This window comes from Scardinius erythrophthalmus (assembly GCF_964197995.2).
Source record: "Scardinius erythrophthalmus genome assembly, chromosome: 13".
Taxonomy (NCBI): Eukaryota; Metazoa; Chordata; class Actinopteri; order Cypriniformes; family Leuciscidae; genus Scardinius; species Scardinius erythrophthalmus.
The window spans coordinates 7,494,873-7,521,701 of NC_138233.1; the positions used below are offsets into that span (position 1 = coordinate 7,494,873).

At 38.2% G+C, this 26,829-nt stretch overlaps 1 protein-coding gene across 1 annotated transcript in view; it reads right to left on the reverse strand.

The window, feature by feature from the left end:
- Window positions 1–26,297, reverse strand: part of nrg2b (neuregulin 2b) — a gene marked incomplete at its 5' end in the record, with an annotated part of 75,270 nt that extends 48,973 nt beyond the window's left edge. The window contains one exon of the mRNA XM_081382716.1: window positions 25,883–26,297. Coding sequence (XP_081238842.1) covers window positions 25,883–26,294 — 412 coding nt within the window. The remainder of the gene's footprint in view (window positions 1–25,882) is intronic.
- Window positions 26,298–26,829: the final 532 nt, after the last annotated feature.

The window sequence follows — 26,829 nt, forward strand, 5'->3', positions numbered from 1 at the left end:
GTCTAAACAAAATAACACAAAATACTAAGTGAATTAGAGTGGTATAGCTCACCGGTTCAAGATCTAAGCTGGTAAATGTAGAGTCCTGGTTAATAACCTTAACCAGCTAGGCATTGTTGGTGCATAGTTACAGTGGTTCAAACTTGCTGAAAGGAATATAAACAAACAAGTTCATACCAGCTTTATTTGGCTAAACGATTTTTTGGGTTGAATACAATGGAAATGAAATACAAAGGAAAAACTAAGCAATGGAATCAAATGGGACACATTTACAGCAAAAAAAAAAAAGGATTTTTTTAAAAAGGATATTACATCACTCGGATTTTTTTCGTTGAAAGAAATTAATACTTTTATTTAGTAAGGATATATGAAATTGATCAAAATGACCACAAAGACATTTTAGAATGTTTCAAAAGATTCCTATTTCAAATAAATGCTGCTCTTTTGAACTTTATATTCATCAAAGAATCCTGAAAAAAACAAATGTCACGGTTTCCACAAAAATATGAAGCAGCATAACTGTTTTCAGCATTGATAATAATAATAAGAAATGTTTCTTAAACATCAAATCAGCATATTAGAATGATTTTTGAAAGATCACGTGACACTGCAGACTCGAGTAAATGCTGAAAATTCACCTTTGACATCACAGGAATAAATTAAATTTCAGAATATATTACAATAAAATTTGTATACAATTATAATAATATTTCACAATATTAAAAGCAGCCTTGGTGAGCATAAGCTACTTCTTTCAAAAACATTTAACTGTAAAGTACTTTTTAATGGATCAAAACTCCCTACATTGGATTTACATAAGTTAATCCGCCAAGAACAGTAGTCTCACTTTAAAAAGACAATTTACAACTTTAGAGGCTAATTTTTCATCACATTTCTATTTTTAATCTCTCTGCTGTATTTAACCCTTAGACTTGCATTAGCTGCATTACTGCAGAATCCATTTTCCTTTGTTTTTACAAACTGATAGATTGACTTATAACTCAGTTTGTAAAAACAAAGAAAAATGTGTAATCTGTAGTAATTGACAGCCTCAGATGTTGCCAATAGAGCTAAATTTGTTTCTAACCTAAAGCATTCCTTTATTTGGGTTTCATCTAGAGTTAATGACAAAAAAAAAAAAAAAAGGATAACGTTGTCAAAACAATTCTCGTTCATACGGATCCTCGAAAATGACTAAAACGCTGTTTTCTGCTGCCAGGCCAGTAGTTGGCGATGTCACTTTGTAAAGAAACACTACATGCCAATAGACTGATAGTCACCACAAATTCCTCTTTTTGTAGTTTAAAGAAGACTTGACAAAAACTTGCACTATGAAACCAGTTTTCAAAAGTTTGAGTTTTCAGGACGTTTTCCTGATACGCCATTGTCGTGTAATGGCCAAAACGCATAAAAAAGTTTTCCATTTTTAGTTAGTAAAGAAAAAAAACAACACAATATTGTGTTAACGGCCCCTAAAAACCACATAAAACAAGCCACTATGTAAAGCTATGTTAACTGTATTTACAAACTTAAAAGAGTTGTATAAATCCTCACATAGTTTCCAGTGCGTTCATCTGGCAGATCATACCGCGGTCAGGACAGACAGGTGAGCGGTGCTGTGTTAACCTGGAGTGTGCAGAGGTCACTCATGTACATCTGTTAAAAAAGTGCCCTATCCTCTGTAACCCTTAAACGACCTTGCAGAGACACATCTGTGATCTCATCTCCTCTGCAGTCCTCATTACGACCCTGAGTATCTGCAATTTAGCTATCAATTTACATTAGTCCCTCATTGCCTATCTCTCTCTCTTTCTTCCACAAAAGATCCAAACTATAAGGATGGGAGTAGTTGACTAACTCGACTGGAGAGTCTATTTAGCTTTAACATTTAGCAACGGTGCTTTAAAAGGGTGGTATAATGCCCTAGAGTCGCTGTGGAGAACTTGTGTTTAACGTTACTGTCGTAAACACACTCACGCAGTTTCTCGTTTTTTTATTTCCTTGACTCTTCCGACCGCGCTTTCTGCGTAGACTCTGCCCTGATTCACGTCTGAAATGTGTGCTAGTGTCTTCCATAGAGACTGCTTCATCTGTTGTTGATGTATGTGACGTCGTGCCGTAAAGCAATTTAGTCGTAAAGATTTGCAGAGCGCCACCACTCAAACCTGCATTCGCCCTACTACAAGTTAATTTACCATCAATATGACTTCAAAGCTGTTATATTAAGGTACAAATCTTGCATAGTGTGCCTTTAAATGACATGTTTAAAAAAAAATACTTTGCCAGGTGTAACTAACAAGTTTGCACATTTTGCTTAAATAAAGCTACATAGTCGAGAAGGTCAAGATCTCTGAGGTGGGACAGGCCAAAATCATCCTTTTAAAGGGATTCATTTGATGAGTTAAACCTATGCTCTTCGGTTAACTTTATTTAGATAACAGTTTATTTAATATGCGATACAAAAGAAACAAGACACTCATGGAAGTGCCAACTTTGTAGCCTGGTTAAAACCAGACCATTCTCAGTAGTAACTGAGTTATGGTCTGGCAAAGCTTCATTAATAACTCATTTCCAAAGGGGCGTCACCAACGGACGTCGCTCAAATGCCTCTGGGCGCAATTGGATAGACCTAAAACCATATGCTGCGTCCTAAGTTACACTACGCCATAAAAGTATGTACTCTTTTTGTGAAGAAAAGGTATTTACTTTTGAATGTGTAGCAAAAAAGTAGGCAAGCTTTGGGACATACTACTTCGTCATCTTTATCGGACGGATCTGTCGCGTGCGTCCTGTCACGTAAACTGCCCTGTCAATCATCTTGTCACAGTTAAAATCCTCTATTAAATCTAATTTAATTTCCTACCGTTTCGGAGAGAAATGTAGTAGCACGTTCATCTGCCAGTGGGTCTTTCATGGAGACTGTCCTCATGTGTTTGCAATTTGAATATAATAATGCATTTAAAAGCTGCTGCGCTTCACCAACGGACGTCGCTCAAATGCCTCTGGGCGCAATTGGATAGACCTAAAACCAATCAGAGCGATCGTCATCGTGTAAAGCCCACCTCAACGTTTCTGACTGGTGCCGCGATTTGGACGGATTAGAAATCGTCTTGAATGGGCTCTTTGCCAGACTACTTGCAGAGCAAATCTAAATTTGCTGGAAGTTTGTCTGGGTTTTTCTAGGCTACCAACTTTGCACATCAGCAGAACTGCTACCTGGACCGGTACACATCTAAACATAACTCACTTCTGCTGTGAAAACCAGCAATACACTAAACATTTTTGAGCAGCCCCACTGTTTTTCCTCTTCCAAGATTTGAGAAACACAGTGATGGTAGTGGCCAAGTGCGATCTTTGTTTCTACATATGCGATATAGTGAGTTGTTTAGATTTTCACTCTTTCTATAACCGGAATAGCTTCTGTCTCCTGAGACCCTCTTTCTCTCTCCCTCCTTCAATCTAGGAAGAAAAGACCTGGGCCATACTGACACTAATACTTTGGATGAAGTGAAACTCACCCAAGTGTGCATGCAAGCGTGCACACACACACACACACACACACACACACACACACACACACACACACACACACACACACACACACACACACACACACACACACACACACACACACACACACACACACACACACACACACACACACACACACACACACACACACACTTAATTGACATACACACTCATTCTCTCAGAGGAAACAGAAAAAAAGGATGAATAGTGAGCTTGATAAGAGTAACATGAAAGCTTGTCTGAGACACGCCTGAAAGAGCAGCAGTAAAGAGCTAATATCTGGTGTGTGTGTGTGTGTGTGTGTGTGTGTGTGTGTGTGTGTGTGTGAGAGAGAGAGAGAGAGAGAGAGAGAGAGAGAGAGAGAGAGAGAGAGAGAGAGAGAGAGAGAGAGAGAAAGAGTGTGTGTGAGTGTGAGTGTGTGTGTGTGTGTGTGTGTGTGTGTGTGTGTGTGTGTGTGGTGTGTGTGTGTGTGTGTGTGTGTGTGTGTGTAAGTTTAGGGTCAAGCCTACAACACAGCCTTTCTGTCCACTGCATTTATGAAAGAATGACAGTGGCTACAGAGAGAAAATAAAGAGAAAACGAGAACAAGCAACAGAAATTTTATTACAGAAATTTTATTTTTACATTTTAAGACAATGGGTGCTTGTTAGATGGTCTCCTACTAGTTGAACACAAACCTCCAAGTTTCTATATCCTCTATTGTGAAATATATTACAATTTAAAATATCGGTTTTCTATTTAATATATTTTGCAATGTAATGTATTCCTATGATCAAAGCTGAATTTTCAGCATCATTACTCCAGTCTTCAGCGTCACATGATCCTTCAGAAATCATTCTAATATGCTGTTTTAGTGCTCTTTAAGAAACATTTATTATTATTATGTTGAAAAACAGCATTTATTTGAAATAGAAACCTTTTGTAATAGTCAATGTCAATGGCTTTGAACTGTCCCTTTAAACGTGCCTTTAAATACACAAGCATTTATCTTAATAAGGTATTCATTTTAATAACAATTTATCTTAATAAAGACAGCACAGACTTATATATTGTTTTATATACAGTTAAATCTTCTCTTTTTTTTGCATTTATATAAATTATTTGCAGTAGTTCACTTCTCTGACAAATTTTGTCCCACCAGAAACTCAGTTCCTCACACACATAAGCTCGACACATGGCCATACGTGACTTGGGTGCAGTGTGTGACTTGGGGTCCAGCTCTCTGTGACACTTGTGTGTGAGTGAGAGAGAGAGAGAGAGAGAGAGAGAGACAGACTGTCAGACAGACAACAGACCAGAATGAATGTGCACAATGATACTGACAGCCAAAAGAGGGCATCTCTCTCTCTCTCTCTCTCTCCCTCCCTCACTTTTCCATCTGTTTGTGTCAGAGAGAATCTGTAGCTATCTGTTTAAAAGGGGGAAAAGCACTAGATGACAAATCTTGCAAGAAAGAGTTAAACTGTAGTGGAAGTTGAATTTATTCAGCTAAGCATGCACAATTAAAATGTTTCTATGTCTAAACCACTGATGACTGTTTTGCATGACTTTATGAAACAGATGACATGGTTAAGATGTCCAAGAATCGCAAACAGATTCTGATTCACACCAGCAGAGAGATCACTTTAAAACCAAAGGTAATGATAACTGCATATACAATACACACGTCCTTAGACAGATTGGATAGGACAGCAGAGGAAGCCCACAGAGAAAGAGAAACAGACAGCATTAAGACTCGAGAAACCACAGACTGCTATTATGTGTCAGAGAGAGAGAGAGAGAGAGAGAGAGAGAGAGAGAGAGAGAGAGAGAGAGAGAGAGAGAGAGAGAGAGAGAGAGAGAGAGAGAGAGAGAGAGAGAGAGAGAGAGGCTGGCCTAATAAGTTGGCTTAAGAAAATTCCACCAAATAGAGAGAACATACTGGAAAAAGAAAATCATTGCTCATGCTTACATAATATCACATACAAGAGTAAAAAAATAAGAAATGTACTATTTATCACATTTTTGAACTGTCTGGTAGTGTTTGTAACGCCACATTGCCAAATAGTAATTAAAAAGATAGAAAAGGAAATAAATTGTGACCGGTTGCATCCCCTAAAATATATACTATGCCTTATAAATTCATACTGTTTTACCCAAAGTTGATCAAATACCCATATATTGTATATTGCTAATTTAATATATAAAAATATATATGTACAGTATATATATTAAATATATGTATGGTATTAATAATGATAAAATATTACAAACACACATTTTGTTTCATAGCTTTCTTATCACATGACATCAAAATGTGTTCACATCGTGTGTGTGTGTGTGTGTGTGTGTGTGTGTGTGTGTGTGTGTGTGTGTGTGTGTGTGTGTGTCGATATATATCGATGTATACAGTTTCACAAATACATACTGTGATCATATACTGAGTACACACATATATATATATATATATATATATATATATATATATATATATACTGTATATATTTTTGGTGAAGCTGCATGCATCAAATACTGAGTCATGACAGGGATATTTGAAAATGTTGGCCATTATCACTTAGTATTAGTTTAGTCATCACGACACCCTCGAGTGTAAATTCTAGCTGAGAGCATTGCATTGTAGGATACAATATTCCACACCAGGGCCGTGCACAGGGGGGTGGCCCGGTGGCTAGAGCCACTGCCCCTCTGCCCTCATCGACTGAGGTGCCCCTCTTCCCCACCCCCACCGCTCCGCTCAAAGCATGCCGCTGATTCCGCTAATGCGCTCCAGGTTTTCCCGCTCGCTCCGCAGCATCACTCACAGTATACGACAGTTCACGAAAGCTGTCGCATTAACAGGTAGGCTATGCAAGACAGTGGTTGAATCTGCGAAATTGGTCTTTTTTTATTTTTATTTTTTTATTTATGTCGGTAATGTTTTGCTCTTGGTCTTCTGGCTTCTGGCTCTTTGTACTAGTGCTAACAACTTGTAGCCTACAACCAGGGCTGGACTGGCCATCGGGCATACCGCGCACTTTCCCGGTGGGCCGACGTGCTTTTTGGGCCGATACATCTCATACTCGTATATTATTTGTATTATTATTATTTTTTCTTTTTAACGGCCTATAAAAATTTGTACATCGGCAGCTCATTCGTTTTGTTTTGTTTTGCTTAATTTGCGGCCGGTGCTGGGTTTGTGCCGATGTAATGCATTGGTCAGAAAAAGTCAGCGTTAGGTTTTTTTTTCTTCTTCTGACTGACCAGTCCATGAAACACGAAGATCAGCGGTCCATTGGTTCTTTTCTTGATTGACACTGGGCTGGGCCAATCACAACTTTAAACGAGTGAGCGAGCGTGCAGCAGTGTCAGTGTGTATCTGTCAAAATAGAGAAGAAATGCAAGTAATGTGCAGAAAAACAGCGTGAAAAAATAGAAACAGGCCCTTAAAGCAGACACTGTAAAATGTGTCAAAATACACTACCGTTCAAAAGTTTGGGGTCAGTAAGATTTTTTTATGTTTTTAAAAGAAGTATCTTCTGCTCACCAAGGCTGCATTTATTTGATAAAAAACAAACAGTAATATTGTTAAATATTATGACAATTTAAAATGACTGTTTTCTATTTTAATATATTTTAAATTGTAATTTATTCCTGTAATCAAAGCCGAATTTTCAGCATCATTACTCCAGTCTTCAGTGTCACATGATCCTTCAGAAATCATTCTAATATGATGATTTGATGCTCAGAAACATTATTATTATCAATTTTTCAAAATTCTTTGATGAATAGAAAGTTCAAAAGAACAGCATTTATTTAAAATAGAATATTTTCTAACATTATACATGTCTTTACTGTAACTTTTGATCAGTTTAACTCATCCTTGATGAATAAAAGTATTGATTTATTTTATTTCTTTCCCTAAAAATAAAATTAAAATTCTTACTGACCCCAAACTTTTGAAGGGTAGTGTTTAATGTTACAAAAGCTTTAGATTTCAGATAAATTCTGTTCTTTTGAACTTTCTATTCATCAAAGAATCCTGAAATAAAAATGTAAATAACTGTTTTCAACACTGATAATAATCATAAATGTTTCTTGAGCATCAGATCCTCATATTAGAGTGATTTCTGAAGGATCATGTGACACTGAAGACTGGAGTAATGATGCTGAACATTCAGCTTTGATTACAGGAATAAATTACACTTTACTGTATATTCACATAGAAAACAGCTGTTATAAACTGTAATAATATTTCAGAATATTACTGTTTTTGTTTGCATTTTTAATCAAATAAATGCAGCCTTGGTGAGCAGAAGATACTTCTTTTAAAAACATTAAAAATCTTACTGACCCCAAACTTTTGAACGGTAGTGTATGTTTTCTGCCCTTCATCAGCTCCTTTGGCAGATGATGATAGTGAGGAGGATCAGGAGAGAGATGAGAACGTGTAGAGCCTGCGGTAAGCAGAACTACTTTCAAAACACCTAGGCTATGTGATGAGTGTAGGAACCCATAACCCAGTTACAGATTATTTCCACATCTGCATAGTTGACGATTACCGCAATTCACTAGAAATTGAATGAGAGGCGTTTGTAAACCATGTTTTCCGCCAAAATAAAAGCTCGATGCAGTTTCTGTCAAAATAAAAGATTATGTGCTTATATCTCTTTCAAGTAGAAATTAGTACAAAACTAATTATGAAAGTTTCCTTTATTGTTTTAGTGCATTTGTTTTACAAAATATGGCTATTACTGTCATTGGATTAATATTATAACTATTATTATGTAGTAGGTGTAATGTAAATAGACACTGGCCCTCATTTATCAATCTTGCGTAGAAACGGGCGTATATATTGGCGTAAGATTATGCTTACACTCCTCTCATCGCCTGATTTATGAAGCTGTGCGTACCTTTGAAATTCTGGTGTACGCAATACCTGCCCTTGATAAATGCCGCGGCTGAAATCGATCGTCATTAGAATAACACGCCCCTATATATTCAAGTCTCCGCTCCCCCCACGCCCTCATTTTACGCCATGGACACACGGAAGACGGCAAATTAAAGAGAAACTTCTTTGAGAAAGAGAAAGCGAAACCAGGGAAGTGGAAAGAAACAAAATTGATTTCTAGATTTTTATTATTAATGACGCTTATTGTTATTTAGAAGAAGAATGTCGTTATTATTATTTGTATTATTATTATTATTTAAAAGAAGAAGAATGGCATTTTTATTGTTTTGTCAGTCTGAATTATTTTTTTGGTCATTGAAAGCCTTTCATTACTAAACCCAATCCGTGCATACCTGCCGGGCCTAACCCTGGCCTAACCATCGTTTCAAAGAATAGTACAACGGCGAGCGCGTCGAGTATAAACGCCTCGTCCGTTTGGGGAGGTGCGCGCGCAGTCTGCGGAGACTCGCGCTGCGGAGCCAGGCGAAAGTATAAACAAAACGTCAGGTAAAGCGCACAGGCTCGCAACTTAAGGAATACATATGCCTACAATTCAAATGCTTTGGTAAAGTCACACAAATTAAACATTGAAGTCCATGTTGCACAAAAATAAACACTTAATTTTATAATTACTATGTTGCTGTTTTTTTACAGTGGGTCATAATATATTATATCTTTTAGTTTGTCAGTGCGTTTTGTGGTGTTAGGAATTGTTTTTCTGCGCATTCCCGCACTCAAAACGTGCGTACACCACCTCCTGAGCAGGTGTAGGATTTGAGCGTGCCGTACGCCAAAGTCCATATTGATAAATCTCAAAGTCACCGTGGTTTTGGGTGTACGCCCGGTGTACGCTGGAAATTTGGTGTACGCACTTTTGATAAATGAGGGCCACTGTAACTAAAAGAGGTTTGAATTTTTCTTTGTTTAATTTGCACAAAGAATATGGTTTGGAGCTTTTATTTTTGAACTCTCAAAGTGCACCAGATTGATGAATTTAACATTAAAATGCACAAAATTTTCTTATGGCCCCCAAACCCCCCTAGAAGGACCGAGGTCCACCCACCACAGTTTTACCAAAAATCCTGTGAGAAACACTGGTATTGCTATGCCAATGCAGATTATAGCTTGTTTTAGGCTTCATCACTGTATTAATAAATGTCAAATTTTTACTTATTTCATCTGTTAACTCTCACTCGTTCATATACTCACTCATTACATGGCATTAGTGGTTTTAAGGAATTGGAGTTGGTATGCATATATTTATGGGCGTGCAAAGATGGGTGGTGTTTATGATCATATAGTGGGCCAGTCTAGGCCAAAATGCCAGGGCCTATTTTTTTTTTTTTGTTGTTGCTCCAGTCCAGCCCTGTGTACAACATATCTCGTTCTTAGAATTAGCAGCTTGTCTAATCAAATGATTGTACTCTCGATCAGATCTAATACAAATAACTAAATTTTCTGTTGTTGGCACACTTTGTAGTGCCCCTTTTTTGGTTTAGGCCACTGCCCCTTAAAATGTCTGTGCACGGCCCTGTTCCACACAGTGTGTTCTGGTTGTACAGTGTATACTGCACGTTTTGGCAAAATGAGTGTGTCACACAGTGTACATGTTGCAAACTGTAAAAACAGAACAAGTAGTATGGCAGTGTGCCATTCAGAACATGCCCATTGACTGTAGAGTCTCGAAATGACTCTTAACCGCTGATCTCTCCACCTACAGTGTTTGGGAGAGCACTACATGTGCCCTCTCACTGTCAGGTGGGAACTGAAAGCACATCAAGCCTGTGCATTAATGGTGATTTGGATATTCACATTCATGATAGCAGAGGTAAAAAGTACACTATCCAACTAGGTTTTAAGAAGAGAGTTATAATACAAAACTTGCCACTAAGGTATTCAGGGTGGTTGCCAGGGAGGTGATATGCAGTTGCTAGGGTGTTCTGGGTGGTTGCTAGAGCGTTGCTAGGTGGTCCAAGTCAAAACAACATACTTAAGTTTCTATGGCCTCTACTTCAGTGCAAGTGTGTGAGGGTTTTTTTTCACTCGGTTTTATCATGCACAAAATCCCTTACAATCAAGCACAACTAATTCTTTTTAGGTGATTAGTTTGCAGATAAACTTTTGCCATTTTTGTCTCATTTAATGCAGATTACAACAAAAACCCTGTTCCATGTAAGCATCTTGTGTTCAACAACACTCTTTACTAACTACTGATCAGAACATCCAACCGTAAATTGCTCTGGAATGACTTTGTCTGGAACACTAATATTTTGCCATTTAAAAGGACCAACACTAAAGTAAGTTAGCCTGAAAAATAATTATTTTTGGCAGCCTCTGGGACATGCAGGCACATATGAAAATAAACCACTCCATGTGAGAGCTGCAGCGCCATGACAGGGTTTATTTTCCAGCCTGTCACAGTTCATTCCTCACATGGGGAATGCTGGAAAGTGGGAATATAACATTTTGAATATTAAATTGGGGCATGGTGCACCATACATATGAGTGAATTGGATATGCAATTCCTATGATTTTGCCAACATGTGTTGTTCCTGGAACAATATTCCTGTCAAGGTCTGTCAGTAACACTATCCCCAACCATTACCATAATCTAATACAATCTCAAAGAAATTATAGTTACATTTAAAAAAAAGAAAAAAAGAAGCAGTTTTTGTTATACAGATTTAATATATACACTAAACACTTGTTTCAACCCATGTTTGGGTCAAATATGGACAAACCCAAACAAGGGTTTACATTTTTAAGTTCAAATTTAAACCCAACGGTTCGTTTTGTCCATATTTGACCCAAACATGGGTTGAAACAACCCATCATTTTTTAGAGTGCAGTATAATATACATGAGTGTACTGTGTGTGTGCAGATAAAGTTGGAGATAATATATAGCCAACTTTGCATAGACAGCTGTGTGATAATACAGTTTAAACACATACAGAAGATGCTGCATGTTGTGTAAGCGACGTGTGATGTGATAGTAGGATAACTTTGCCCTACTGGAACCGAACACACACCACCAGCCAATCAGATCGTCCGATCTCCTCCAGCCTTCCATCAAGGGTTGCGCTCTCAAGGTCAGCTGACTTGCTCTTTTCCCTTACACCCACACACACTTACTCTTTCATTCTCACGTAAGTCCTCTCTCGCTCCATCTTTCACACACTTCTCTCCCCTCCCCCCGACTTGGTTCTTGCCCTCCAGAAGCGAACGGATCGCTCATATCTGCTTTAACAAGTGCAGTTATTCAGCACGAGCAATTTGTAGCAAAGCACTCAAATCAAACACCATAACACCGACCTGCCTGACCACACACACAAGCGCACACACACACACACACACACACACACACACACACACACACACACACACACACACACACACACACACACACACACACACACACACACACACACACACACACACACACACACACACACACACACACACAAGCATATCATATATAAAAATCATTGTCATAGTTTGTGTTTGCACACAGTGCAAGACACATTTGGTCTGTTTATTATTATTATTATGAGACTGCAGATTTCCATTTTTGTGTAAGACAGAAACACCTCTATCTGTGTGTGAGATCAGTGTGATATCTGCAGCACGCAGCTGTCACCATGGTAACCACTCTAGAGAGAGAGAGAGAGAGAGAGAGAGAGAGAGAGTGTGTGTGTGTGTGTGAGAGAGAGAGAGAGAGAGAGAGAGAGAGAGAGAGAGAGAGAGAGAGAGAGATGGGAGAGAGACATAGACAGAATAATTACACAATTAAACAATTAAAGCAGCAGCTAAAACGTTCTCCAGTGGACGCTGGTACTGCAGCTCCATCCGTCCCGCAGTTAAAAGGAACAATGAGTGAAACGGTGACCTTTGACACGTACATCGCTCCGCTGAGCAGCTTTCTGCTCTCTCCGTGTCTCCTGTCACCTCTCCAGGGTGGAGGAAATAAGAGTTCACTACTCGATAGCACCGGCAGCACACAATTTCACTCAAGAGCCATTGTGACTGTGAGTTTAAATACACACACATACAGTATACACACACCTGATTCATTAGTGTTACAAAATCCATCACTATATTTGTACTCTCACTTTCTTTTTCCAATTTTACCTGTTTTACTTATCTGAGCTATAAATAATAGAATTCATATTTTCTCATTTTATTTGTCTTATCTTATCATTTTAGTGTAGAATGAGTAAAGCTGTGTGTTGTTGTAAATTTTAGGCTGCTCTGCCTCAGCTGTCAATCGGTGCTCATCAATGTCAAAATGATCGAGATGGCCAATCAAATCGAAGAAGGCGGGTCTTACTGTCAGTGTCACAAAGCAATGAGAGCTTGTGGAAAGATGTTAGTAGATGTAAGTAATAGATAACTGTTTTACGATAGAAATGTTCAGCATTAACAGTAATAGACTATCTAGTGATGCAAACTACTCAACTTTTTATGAAATTTTGAATTAAAAATAAGCGATCATGATTCATGTATTTCATAAATGAATGTGAAGAGACAAGAAACGTTTGCATTTTCGAAATATTAGACATACGAATAAAATAGTTTAGATTGATTACTTCATAACTACAATTAGACCTAGAACTTATTTTACCACTTTTATTTATTTATTCCCTTAAATACCTTTAAATAATTTCATTCCATGATTATTATTGAATAATAAATAATAAAGTCTTACTGTGATACATTCATTTTGTTTGGACAACCACATCTTGTTTTCTAACATTAACAAAATTCAGAAAAAGAAATCTGAAAAAAATTTGAAAATAAATTGTTACCACAGTAATTTAATGCTGGTTAACACAATAAATGTTCAAGGAATAATAGCAAATAGTAAAAGATTTGAAAAAGAAGTGAGCTTGACCACCAAAACTGGGTGCCGACGGTCTTTCAATCCACCCAAACTCACATCCAGGTCTTAGATTTACAGTTAGTTTCTTATTGAATATCCTGTTTCACTATATAATATGTCAACCAAGGCTGCATTTATTTGATCAAAAAAACACCAAAAACAGGAACATTTTAAAATATTATTATTTTCTCTTTGAATCTATTGTAAATTGTAATTTATTCATTTGATGCAAAGCTGAATTTTCTGCATCATTACTCCAGTCTTCAGAGTCACATGATCCTTCAGAAATCATTCTAATATGCTGATTTGCTGCTCAAGAAACATTTCTTATTATCAATGTCAAAAATGGTAATTTTATGAATAGAAAGTTCATAAGAACAGCATTTATTTGAAACAAAAATATTTTGTAAAATTGTAATGTATTATGTAAATGTATAATGTAAATGTATTTACTGTCACTTTTTATCAATTTAATGCATTCTTGCTGAATAAAAATTTCCACAAAAAAAAAAAAAAACCTTACTGAAGAAAAGAAGAACGAACCCCTCATGAATTTACTATTATTTTACAGTAGTAAGTACAGGTTCATGTAGTAACTGTGGTGTTTGGTGGAAACTATAGGACCTATTTTTGTAAGGTACTGTAAGATGGGGTGCAGCGTGTGCTTTACACATGGGATCTATACTCCATAACATATGGAGTCCCAATGGAGCCTGCAGAGGAAAACCAGCTGCTAATTAAAACAAAAAAAGAAAGAAAAAGTTGACACAGCAGGTCTATCTGAGCCAAACGAGAAGAGCTTACACTAGCATCACCTCCACATAAGCACCCCATCACAGCATATTAACACTACCTGAGTTTAAGATTGGCACAGACACTCAAGCAAACTATGTTTTACATCCTCTCAATCACATTCTCCATGCAAACACATGAACACAAATGCAAACTATGCATTTCGAAATATGTCAGACAATGTGCATTTCTATGTGTTAAAAGGTTTTCATTTCAGTTCAACTACTGTTTTGCCGAATAAATAGTTAAACAGCAGAGAGCAAGTTAGCAAGTAAGTCGACATGTTTTATAGATAGGTATTTGAATAACAACACATTTGGTTTAATGGCACTAGCGTTGACAGGTCTGTGCAACAAAAGAAGGTCAAAAATAGCCCAATGCGATTTTCTCCATTGGGTGGCCGAACTCTCCACTGATTTGGGGGGGAGGGGCTGTTTGGGGGTCTTGAAGCACCAAAATCGTACTGGGGTGGAAATCAACCCACGGCAACAACTTAAAAGTAGCCCAATTGACTGTTCGCAAAGACCCGTGGTCATTTTTTAACGAAATTTAAACAATAAATACCCGTTTTGTGGCTCTTTAATGTGTCTGGCAGATCGCTGTAGAGCCTCAGTTAAAGCAGCTCGTGAACCGATCAGCTCTTCCTTCTAGTTAATTTAAAGCATCAAATAAACATAAATGAACATCAGAAGGAATGTTGTTTTAACCGTGGAAAGATGTCAGTACACTCCATTTTTCAAGTTCAAATCCACCAACGTTTAATCTATTAACTCTCCTGACTGCTTTGTCGGACAAAAATGGTGGATTCGGCGGATTGGTCAGATCGACTGTCAATCAAACTCCCTGCGAAGGGTCAATTCCATGGAAAACATAGCACAGACATCTGAAGGAAACTCTATCGCCCCCTTGAGTAGGGAGGTCTGTTACCGCCACAGCAATCAGACCTCTAACTAATGCCTAAAGATCTGGTAACCATTGCAGTTTATTACAGTCAGTCAACCGCCCACAAGAGGAGACCAACATGCACAGCGACAAACTAGTTCTTATTTTTAATTATTTGTTTTTAACAATATACTATATATAAACTATATTTCAAAATATCATGTTGATAAATAGGTACCAGTGCTTTTTTAACATGTTCTCTGTGTGAAGTGTGATATACACACCAAAAATATACTTTCAAAGTCACTTCTGTGTTGCCACGGCACTTAAGTTTGCATATGAACGGTGCATCCAGTTATATTAAGGATATGCAAAACTATATATTTTCAAGTTAGTGGATTGCCTGATTGACTAGTTGAATAATTGCCCGTGAAAAATGGAAGCCCTGTATGGTTAGCCTGGTTTATGGTCCACCTAACCCTGATCTGATGCGTTTCTTAGGGAGTGTTAACAAAAGAAGTGGTAGGGCCCTATAAAATCCAATTTATCTTATCCGAAACTGCTTTTTTTTTTTCATGTTTAACTTGTCTGTCATGTTTTATACAAGTCCGAAAACCGGAATTGGGCTACTTTTACATTGTTGCCGTGGGTTAAAGGTCGCCCCCCCCCCCCATTTTTATAACTATATTCTGCAATTCTGTCCATGTTTTCCACATCGCAGAAATCATAGGCCCCTAATATAGAACATACGTGGTATAGGATATGCAATATGATTAAACAGAACACAGGAATCACAAAATGCATAAAAAAACGGAATATGGAATATTTTTAACTGAAAAACAAAACTAAAAATGAAACGCTAACGTTGGGGCATGGATGAGGGTTTTGCAGTGTTACCTAACAAATAAAGCACAGCAAGCTTATTAAAGCACAAGTGCTAAAAATATCAAAGCTAAAAATACATAAGAAAAAATCTAGACCTCACTAATTGACTAGCTGAACATCCTGACCCATTCCTAGTTAATATGGCCGGCACCAAAAATACACGTCGCATATGCAGCGTGTGTGTGAAACAGGCCCTAGTGTGATTGTCTTAGAAATGAGCTCGGCTGAGTCGACCTGCTTACCTGAGTCAATGTGTTTCTATCAGTTCATTTCAATTAGACATTCCTGACACATCTCTCAGAGCTGAGGATAGCGTGAATGAGGGCTGAACAAGAGAGAGAGAGAGAGAGAGAGAGAGAGAGAGAGAGAGAGAGAGAGATGGGCACAGTAAGTGATGAATAGTTGATGAGATGCTCGCAGGCAGAGCAGAAAAGGGGAAAGCTATTCTCTTTTACTCTCCCTCCCTCTCTTTTTCTCGTGTGCAGCCCCCCTCCCCCTTCAGTGCATCTGCTTTTCTCTTTCTACCACTCTCATTTGCTTACCTTCTCCCATCTCGTTCCACTCGTTTTTCCGCAATAGCATCTCTTGCACTCCCTTTCTCTCTTTCAGTAATAACTCCCCTCCTGCTTTCCTACAGATGTGTAATATCAGGAGCATGCTGGCTATATAAAACACACACACACACACACACACACACACACACACACACACACACACACACACACACACACACATATATATATATATATATATTTCCATTTCATGTGGGCTCGGGCTGAGCTCATGACAGATTCATCTGATTTCAGTCTCTCTGTGTGAATGACAGTACGAGAACGCTGGGCCGATAGAGAAACAGACAGATTTGCACAGTGTCTTTAAAGGGTTAGTTCACCCAAAATTGAAAATTCTGTCATTAATTACTCTCCCTCATGTCGTTCCAAACCCGTAAGACTTTTATTCATCTTCAGAACACAAATGAAGTTATTTTAAATGAAATCTGAGAGCTTTCAGTCGCTCCATAGTTACACAACTACCACTTTGACGCTTTAAAAAGTTCATAAAGAGATCGTAAAACTAATCCAAATCAATTGGGTGGTTTAGTCCAAATTTTCTGAAGAGACTCGATTTATATGATGAACAGATTGAATTTAGACTTTTATTCACATATAAACATTGATCAACTGACATCAGTTGTGGTAAATAGAAGATCAATGTTCGCTTGACGTGCGAGAACCAATGAGGTTCATTCCCATGTTACACAGCACGTTTGAGCTTCCACAAGAGGTTCTCACAAGAGGTTATTTGTTCTTGCGCATCAAGCAGATTCGGTTGAGCTTCCGTTTATGTTCACGGATCAATGTTTAAATGTGAATAAAAGCCTAAAAAACAAAAATTCAATCTGTTCATCATATAAAAATTTGGCCTAAACCGCTCAATTCATATGGATTAGCTTTACGATCTCTTTATGAACTTTTTCAAGCGTCAGGTAGTTGTGTAGCTGTCTATGGAGGGACAGAAAGCTCTCAGATTTCATCAAGAAGATCTTATGTGTTCCGAAGATGAACGAAATTTTTCGGGTTTGGAACGACATGAGGGTGAGTAATTAATGACGGAATATTCATTTTTGGGTGAACTATCCCTTTAAAGCAAAAGGGCGATGTACAAAATACAAAAAAAAAAATCATTTTTTTTTTTGTAAATGTGTTTTTTTAAAATTTCAAATAAAATTTCTAATTTAAAGGTACTGTATTTTGTTTTACTGTATACAGCATAAAAATACCATTATATGTTTGCAGAGATTTAGGAAACATGCTAAGTTCACATACTTCTTTCTCTGAAAACATTGCTACAGCCCGTCATTCTTCTTTAAAATCTGTTGGAATGTCTGTTTTTGTTTTGGTCTGTGTGATCACGCCCCCTGCCAATTTACCCAATAGCACTTCGACACCCTTTGGTTGCCAGTTGGCGGAAAACACAGCGTATCCACCCTATTCCTCATGAGCTTACTGTGTTTTGAATTATGGGTGGCACTTCCGGTTTGGGGAACTTCCATTCAAAAAGGCTGAAACGAATTATTTCAAATCATACGGTTGCCCTACAAATAAAGCTGATCCGTCAGTTTGACTGGATGAGCTGTCAATTTTCCTTCATGATTTATTTTCAGACATCATGAGAATAACGTTATACTTGGTATTTTAACATGACATGTTATAACAAAGAATATCTATGGCAAGAGCTCTTTTCAGTAGCTGTATTCTTTTCCTCATGATTATTTTCTTTTTTCCTTTTGCAATCCGCTGTAAAAGTATGAAAAAGGACAACATATACTGCACATTTGTGGTCTGTTCTGCCGAATTTAATTTACGATATATCCCATTAATAATTCACTGGAATGCACGAAGAATCTCTCGTTATTCTCCTCAAATCCTCACGTCTCTTTCCAGGTTTGTTTTCACTGGTAAATGCAATTTATAATCTGACAAAATGAAATAGTATCACGTAATACTGAAGTTAATGAACATTTTTAATTAAGGCAACATAAGTTACATAATACAGATACTAGTGACATTTAACCCATCCGTTATTGCTGTGGAAAGACTCGCCCTTTTGGGGTTATTTGGTCTGTTGAAATACCTTGTTGATGCTTTTACACTTTCAGGGTTTCTGCAGGTTTCAGTAAGTCAAATTTAAGACCTTTTTAAGACATTTTAAGACCCTAAAGATAGAAATTTAAGACCTACACGACGCATTATCCAAGTTAGATAGATAGTTCCCTCGGGATCATTAAAGTATCTATCTATCTATCTTTCTATCCATCTAGGATTATCTGATGTGTGTGTGTCAGAGAGGGAGAGGTAGATTTTTTTTGTTATAGAAAATTGTACTTTTGCATATTATACTGTAAAAACACAATTATTGTTGATTTTAGTTGATCATAACTAGAGAGGAAATGATGAGATGATTAAAGTGACCAAAATTATCACGGTTATCACAGAATCCTGTTCAAAAAGTAGTAATACTACAGAATGAAGTCAATTCAACAAGTTTTATGTCGAAAAACAGCAATTAACAAATTGATTAGCATCAATATGCACTTTTTGTTTACGTGAACATTAAAATACCATTAAAAATGATGGCCAGATTTTAAAAGAGTGTCTTGCAACATGTTATCTACTAACATGTACAAGTTTAAATAAAGTTTTGACAAAAAAGGTTTTATACAAAGATAAACCTCATATTTCAGCCTTTAAATATTTTTTTATAAAAAGAAAGAGTCAAAAAAGATAAATTATTGACATTTATACATTAGCTTATATTTATTAGTAGTGTTTGGGTGCACCCCCATCCTTCATGTTGACTGAGCTTTCAATGTTGTTATGGAAAGTGGTGATTGGTTGGTTCCTGTCACATGACCTGCAGTGCGTTTGCGGCATTCTGAACAGTTTAGATTTTTTTCATCTCGTTGCGTCTGGTAAAAAAATTAGCGCGTCGCTTCAATTATGAGCGCGCTTGCCACGCGCCTACATTTGAACAAACTTGAGCGCATAAAAGACGCGATATGTGAACGGCCTCTGGCGAGCTAGCTCATATCAAGCCACGAGCGACATGTTGGAGACCCCTGCTAGAGCTCCGCTTTGTAGGCTACAACTCGATACTTTTTTGCTACTTAGTAATAACTTTCTGCGGCCAGCGTGTCTGGAAATGAACGAGGGTAAACACTTTTTAAGACCTGACTAAATGAAATTTAAGACCTAGGATGAAAATCTGGCCGTTTTTAAGACTTTTTAAGGCCTTAAATTTAAAGTTCAGAATTTTTAAGACTTTTTAAGACCCCGCGGAAACCCTGACTTTTAAATTTCCTAATGTTTGATGGACTTTGAGGGTGAATAGATTAATGTCATCTCATTGTGACACTTTTTTACACATTTCGTGTTTATGAGTTGACCTTTTCACTGATTGTTTACAGCTTAACGGAAGTTACACCCATAATTCACGCAAAGCATCATGGGGCATAGGAGGCGGGGGAAACAACTCTCTCCAATATTTGGAATTTGGTCTGCAGTACCCATTTCAACCACTAGCTCAATATTACATACTGCACCTTTAAAACACTTTCATTGCAAATTGTATTATCAACACTAAAAGTTGCATTCTTTTGTTAAAGCAAAAGATTGATGTACAAAATACAAATGAAATCACATTTCTGTCGTGACAACTCTCTGAGTGTTTGGCTTGGTAATGGATATGACAATGTTGATATGTTTGGTCTTGGAATAGACCTGCTACACTGCTGTGGGACTTGCTACTGCCAACCAGGGGGGCAGGGTTTCATAAAATATTGAAGCTTCCCCGGGCGCCGTCATTGATTAGCGGACCATCACCTGCTGTTAGCATTCCATTGACTCCCATTCATTTTGGCGTCACTTTGACAGCGAAAAACTTTACATCTGAGGCGTTTAAAGACTCCATTTGTCCATTATTTATTTCTAAAGAAACACGAAAATGTATAAAAGGCTCCATTACCTTGTATCTTACGTTATGGCCACGTAGAAGCAGTTTTTGTAAAAATAGGCTAGCGATTGCGTCATAACCACGCGACTCTCTGTCGCACAGTAGAGAGATTACCGTATGGACAGGAGGAGAAGCTCGCGGGCAATCGGGGGGACGTGGAGGCAAAATGACAAAATAATTAATTAGAATACCTAGCAAAAGTTGCTCCTGCTCCTAGCTCATGGACAGCTCCTACTCACGCTCTCCGTCTCTGCAAGTTTCGCAACATATCATTTCCTTCCTCCATCCAGTACGAATTTTTTTTTTTGGCGTAGTCGCAAGTTAGCGCCCGTGCACCAAACTGAATCCACTAGACTACCGAGGAGGTTTGTGAGTGTGCGTCAAGGGACTGAAGATAAACTAAGTGCTGTTCAATAATTCAGTGACTGGGTAAACTTCAACTGTCCTTCTGCAGCTTAAAGGACATTCGCTGTCTTTATAAGCTCCTTATGAAGCTCTATTGATCCTCTAATACAGCTTCATACACTATATACACGTCAGATTAAAAAGCACCATCTTCCTCTGTACGGGCTGGTCTCCCCCGGTGGGAGATTTGCCAGCATTACCATAATCTGACCAGGAGGTGGGGCTGTTTCTGTGACGCCGCCTCTGATGTTCTGCATGTCTTCATGGCTTCAGGGCTTGTGTAGGAATGTTTAAGAGACTGCAGTGAGGGAAAAGCAATAATGTTGCGAGTATAAACGAGCCGCTGTTTGCGATGTAATTTTAAAACAACGCGCAATCAATGCCTTCATTAAATTTTCCCATTTCGTATCTGAGCGCCTTTGATACAGGCTGCTTTTTATCTGGCATGAACAGGCCAGCTCAACTGCTCTCGGCTTTCTGTTCTCAGTGTGTTTGAAAAAGCACATGGCGAAGTTAGTGTGAAATATAAATCAGAGGCAAATGAGAGAAAAAGGAACACGGTCAGCTAAAACTCTGCACTCTGCAACCTGCATAATTCATACAAGCTCCAGATATCTTGCTCGCTCTTTCTCTCATCGCCACTGACACACAGATACACACACTCTTTCTCAATCCTGTTCCTCTCTTGCAAGCACATTCAAACTACCACAGACTGTGTCTCTCTCACTTTCTGCTGCAGAGTTCAAGGTATGGCCACTTTCATCAGTCACATTCAGTTCAGTCACATTGGATTAGATGTTCACTCATAGCCTGTCTGTCTGTCTCTGTAGTCTCTGTGTTTCTACATCTGCCATGTCTTTCAGTCTCAGAGCTGGAGCGTGTTTCTGCGCACACCGGTCTCCATGGATCAAGACTGCTCTCATTTAATTTCGAACAAACAGCAAACAGTCAATCTGACACTTTTACACTGATTATTTCCCTAAATGCCAATATTTCCCAATTATTCTACTGTAAAGGTTCCTAATTTTGTTAAGTTTCCTACATTAGGTTTACATGCATTTCCCCATGATATACACTACACAGCATCACCTCTGGAACAGTTCGGCCAAGGTCTCTCTAAACCCCTCCTTTCCGAGAGCTTCCCCTGCTCTGATTGGTCAGATGGCCCAGTCTGTTGTGATTGGTCTACCTATACAGCGCAAATCGGAAACCAAAAGCCCGTTACGCAGAGTGATACGAACAGTAACAATGGCGTTGGTTTTACTGTATTAATTCGAGCTAATCGTCCTCATCAGTGTTTTCTCAACATGTCACGAACCAAACTCTTCCAGCTACATCTACAGTGTTTGAGGGTCTATGTAGACGTTCACATGCAGCCAATGAAGACCATAGGCTGGAATTAGGCAAATTTGTAGGGTTAAAAAAAAAAAACTATGTAAGGTTCATGCAGAAAGCAAGACTGTAATTACTGATGACTCTTTTCAGGCAGTTCAGATTCGGTTCTTTCTTTAGGGAGACAATAACTTCATTTATCGTGTACTTTGGTCTTTGAAATTTCGCAGGCCTTTTACATTCACAAACTGCTATATTACACTCTACATGAAAGGTAATATCCGAAAAAGCATAATAGCAGAATCAGTCCCTCTGATGCTTTAAGTGGGTAAATCCTCTCGAAATCATCTGTCCTACCTCACATACAGTATTTCTGCATTTTTGCTCCCTGACACTTCTGTCCTCTCTTTTACTTCCCCCAAACTTTGTAGAGCAAACAAAAGCCATTTTCCATTCATTCACGAGTCAACTCGTTCATATCGGCACAGTGACACATAAAGTGAGGCAATTTCAACAGCTTGGGCATCATTTCCTCAGCAAAGAATTGATATTTATATATATATATGCCTATTATCATTCTAAAAATAAATAAGATCTATACCAAATAATATTGAAAAATATTGTACTGTATATTTAGATCTGATTATTTTTAATAAACTATAAGTACCATGGTGATTTATGTGTATTTATTTTTAAGCTGATATTCCTAAAACCTGCTTAAATTTGAATATGCAAACCTGTTTATATTTTTATATTTGCATGTACAATATTTGACATGTTTATGCAGTCTACATTGATTTTACCCAGCATTGGTTAAGTTACTCTAAAAAAGTAATGAATTACTAATTGCATCTTCAACAGTGTTATTAGCTATTACTCTCCCTAAAAATATTGCATTACACTCTTAAAATAAACTGAAGAACCTTTAACATCCATTGAATCTTTCCATACTACAAAAGCTTCTTTATAGTAAAAAAAAACAATGTTCTTTAGATTATTAAAAGGTTCTTCATATTAAGAAAAAATGGTTCTTTTAGGATGTGGTCCCTGAAAGTTTCCATAAATTGTTCTTCTATGGAATCGCTGTGAAAAATCGCCTTTATTTTTAAGAGTGTACTTATTACTTTCTAAATCCCATATCAACATTGAATCAACCAGTTGAACAATACAAGGGCAGACATAAAACGACATACCGTAATTCTTTCAAATAAATTATATAAAATGGCATAAATTATTCTTGATCCGACATACATTTTATCATTAGATGTTAAATCCACAATTGTTTTATATAGAATTGTTCTATACAGTATTTAATAAACAAACAAATATATCCCAAATAATCTAATCCAATGCAGCACAAACAGTAATTGGACAATGTGCATTAACAACTATCATGCCAATAACGCTGCTATTATATCTACATATTTATTCTTATCCACAGATATATCAAATGCCTTATATATTCTATTTAAGAGATTCTTGCCTGTTTCCTAAAACTCACCCAGGGCTGTCTGGAAAGAACAGGACAGGAAGACACAGAAATTCCTTGTAATATCATTTTAGTGTAATATTATTACTAATTTAATAATATGCCATTAGACTAAAAGAACAGACACACATGAATTAAAGAGAGAGAGAACACTTAAGGCTCTGTCTCTAGACGATGGAGTTCTTCCAACAAAAAAAAGTCATAATTTGTGCATATGTGTCAACTGGAGTGGATATCACAATGAAAAAGTAAAACCACAAGGCTAATATCTCAAATCTACCAATCAGGTGCCATGCAAAACGCTTCATTTCAACCACACCTACTCTGAAGGTCGCTTAACAACCACATGAACTGATTTACAAGTCAAGTTACAAGCAATTTTAAGAAATAAATCATATCTCCGCATCAAAACGGCACTATTACTTCAGTCACACTCTGTTCTTAAAAGCACACTGAGTCGATGCTCATTTCTAATTCATAAAATGTAAATAGAAAGCATCAATAAATGAAGTCATGTTAAATAAAACATTCACCAATATGTCAGATTATAATAGGGCATAAGTGTGAAGCCAGAGCTTATCTGCATTTGAATGGGAATCCCTTTCTGTAGGGGCCTTGCCTCTGCCACCTAATCCCGTAACCAACCACATCCAGCAGATTTCCCATCACGTGGTTTCGTGCTCCATGCCAACCAAACGCTAACTGATATGCTGCCATCCGCATTATTTCACACAGATTTCTGTCTGATGCTTCTCACCATACGTAAACTTACAACATCTCTGGGAAGGTTAGAAGCCTGCATGAATCACGGCACATCGTGCTGCATTCTGTGAAATCACGTGTTTCAGATGAACATGGGCGACTCTTAGCCTGAAGATTCATGTACATTGCTTCATATTGATTGAACTCGTAGCCTGAGAGTACAGAATAATTGGTAATTTAATGCATGTCAATCTGATGGTTGTGGCAAACCGCTTTAACATTTATTCCTTTAAACTAATATTATGGATTTTTATGTTTCTATTATTTCTAAAAGTGACTCGATATATCACAAGTAAAACATGCAATTACAAGTAACAAGACAATAAACTAGTAATTGTAACTAGTAACATTATTTTTTTTCTTAGAGTTATTTCTTGAAGTTTTTGCATGCAGATTTTTAAAGCAAATTTTCACATGGAATTACGTAAACTCCACTTACCTAAATTAAGTAAAATTAACAAAGAAAATAAGTAACTTTAACTTGGCCAGTAAAAGGTTGATAGGTAGTAATAAGTTTCCTTCGCAATACTTTATACTCAAAACAATATAACACTGAATTTAACCATGCTTTTAAAGTGTATGCTTTACTAAGTAACATTTAAGTAAAAAATAAAATAGATATGGTATAGACACCATACCAACATACCCACCCAAACACAGAGACCTCAATACACAATGACGTTAACATTCGATGGATCGTTTTTGAGTATGAATGTGTCATTTTGAGTAGAAAATGAACTCCAGATGTCATAAAATGGCAAGTTACTAAACCTAACAACAAAAGCAATAATAAAACTGGAAAAAAATCAACCTTATTAATTATTCAAGCCCTAGTGCATGATGGGAACACCCATCATGAAAAGTTGAGTAGGTTTTACTTAATTTTACAACATTGATATTTACACTTTAATTGCTACAAGCTTGAATTGAGTACTAATATAGAATTTACTCTTTTTAAAATACTTGCCTGAACTAACTTTTTCATGAAGAAATTACCTTTTTTCTGTAGTATTTTTTATCAGTATACAGCTAGAATGGGTATAGCGACAATTGGAATACATACTTGGAAGTGAACACTAAAGCACAGATCCTCTTAGAAAACAATAGTAACATTGGAAGTTACTTGCATGAAGCAAACAAAATCACTTCTGTTTAGCATCTAATGAAGGAGTGAAACTGAAAAAGGTATTAGTCACTAATTAGTTCTCATTGGTTTAAAGGAATAAGCGGCTTGCCACAGATGTGGTCAATGCTTCCCTCTCTCTCTCTCGTGTGCGTGTGTGTGTGTGTGTACTGGTGGTGTACACCTAAATGTTTTTAACGGTGATTAGAACAATACTGCAGAGACGCCCAAACACACAAGCGACCCATCTTCCCGTTCTCCTCTAGAGCAAAACGCATCATTGTGAATGTGCCGCTCTATCTGTTAACAATGAAGAGCCCCGTCCATCTGCCACCAGTCACAGTCACAGTGAATAAACTTACCGCAGTCTTCACACAATATGCTCTCCACATCTTTCTTGAGGGTCTTCTCGGTGCTGTCCAGAGGAGCAAACGACGCTTTGAATACTAAAGGCTCCTCCGTGGGGTCCATGAAAAAGATATATCTGTGGTGCTTCTCCACCGCCACGCAAGGAGCCTCGGAGCCGAATTCCCCGACGGTGACGAGCTGCTCGCGCTCCAGCCCGCCGCTGTTCACCGGCCACACGTCCAGCACCTTGACATTCACACTGTAGGGCTCCACGGAGACGTTCTCGGGCAGCGAGCTCACCTCGCCTTCGATCACCACGGCCGATCGGTAAGCCTGGTCCTGCAGCGAATCCAAACTCGGGGCGTAGCAGGCGAAGGAGACCCCGATGACGAGCATGGAGAAATGCACCGGATCAAGCCTCCTCATGCCGTCTGCTGTGGCTCAGGGGCGGCCGGCGGCGCTGCTGCAGTGCTCTCGGGGCAGAAGGTGCTGGGGGACTGAGTGCGAATGGGCTTGCGCAAGTGTCCATGCCATCTGCGTGTGCTGCTTTCCCCATGCACTTGGTGACGGGGAAACACCAGCCGCTGAGGAACCGTTATCAGCCCCGGTCACTGCTGGGCTGCTGCATTCTCCTTCAACGCACAATCCCCAAACTCAATAAGCATGCATGCATAAATGACGCTCCTTTGCAGCAAGACGCTCCTCTCGCACACACTCCCTCTTTCTCTCTTTTGCTCTCTCTCTCTCTCAATCTATGTATCTATCCAGCCAATGTCATCGTCGAGACGCCTCGCTCGTGCACACAAAAGCGGGGATGCGAGCGAAAAAAAGGGTCCAGAAATGCGCTCCGCCGTCCAAAACGACGCGCAGCACGCGCTGCTGTACGGCTGGGCGATGCAACAAGCGCGCGCCCTCCGCTTTTACGTGAGCAGATCTCAGCCGTCTGCTGAAAGTTCTGGCG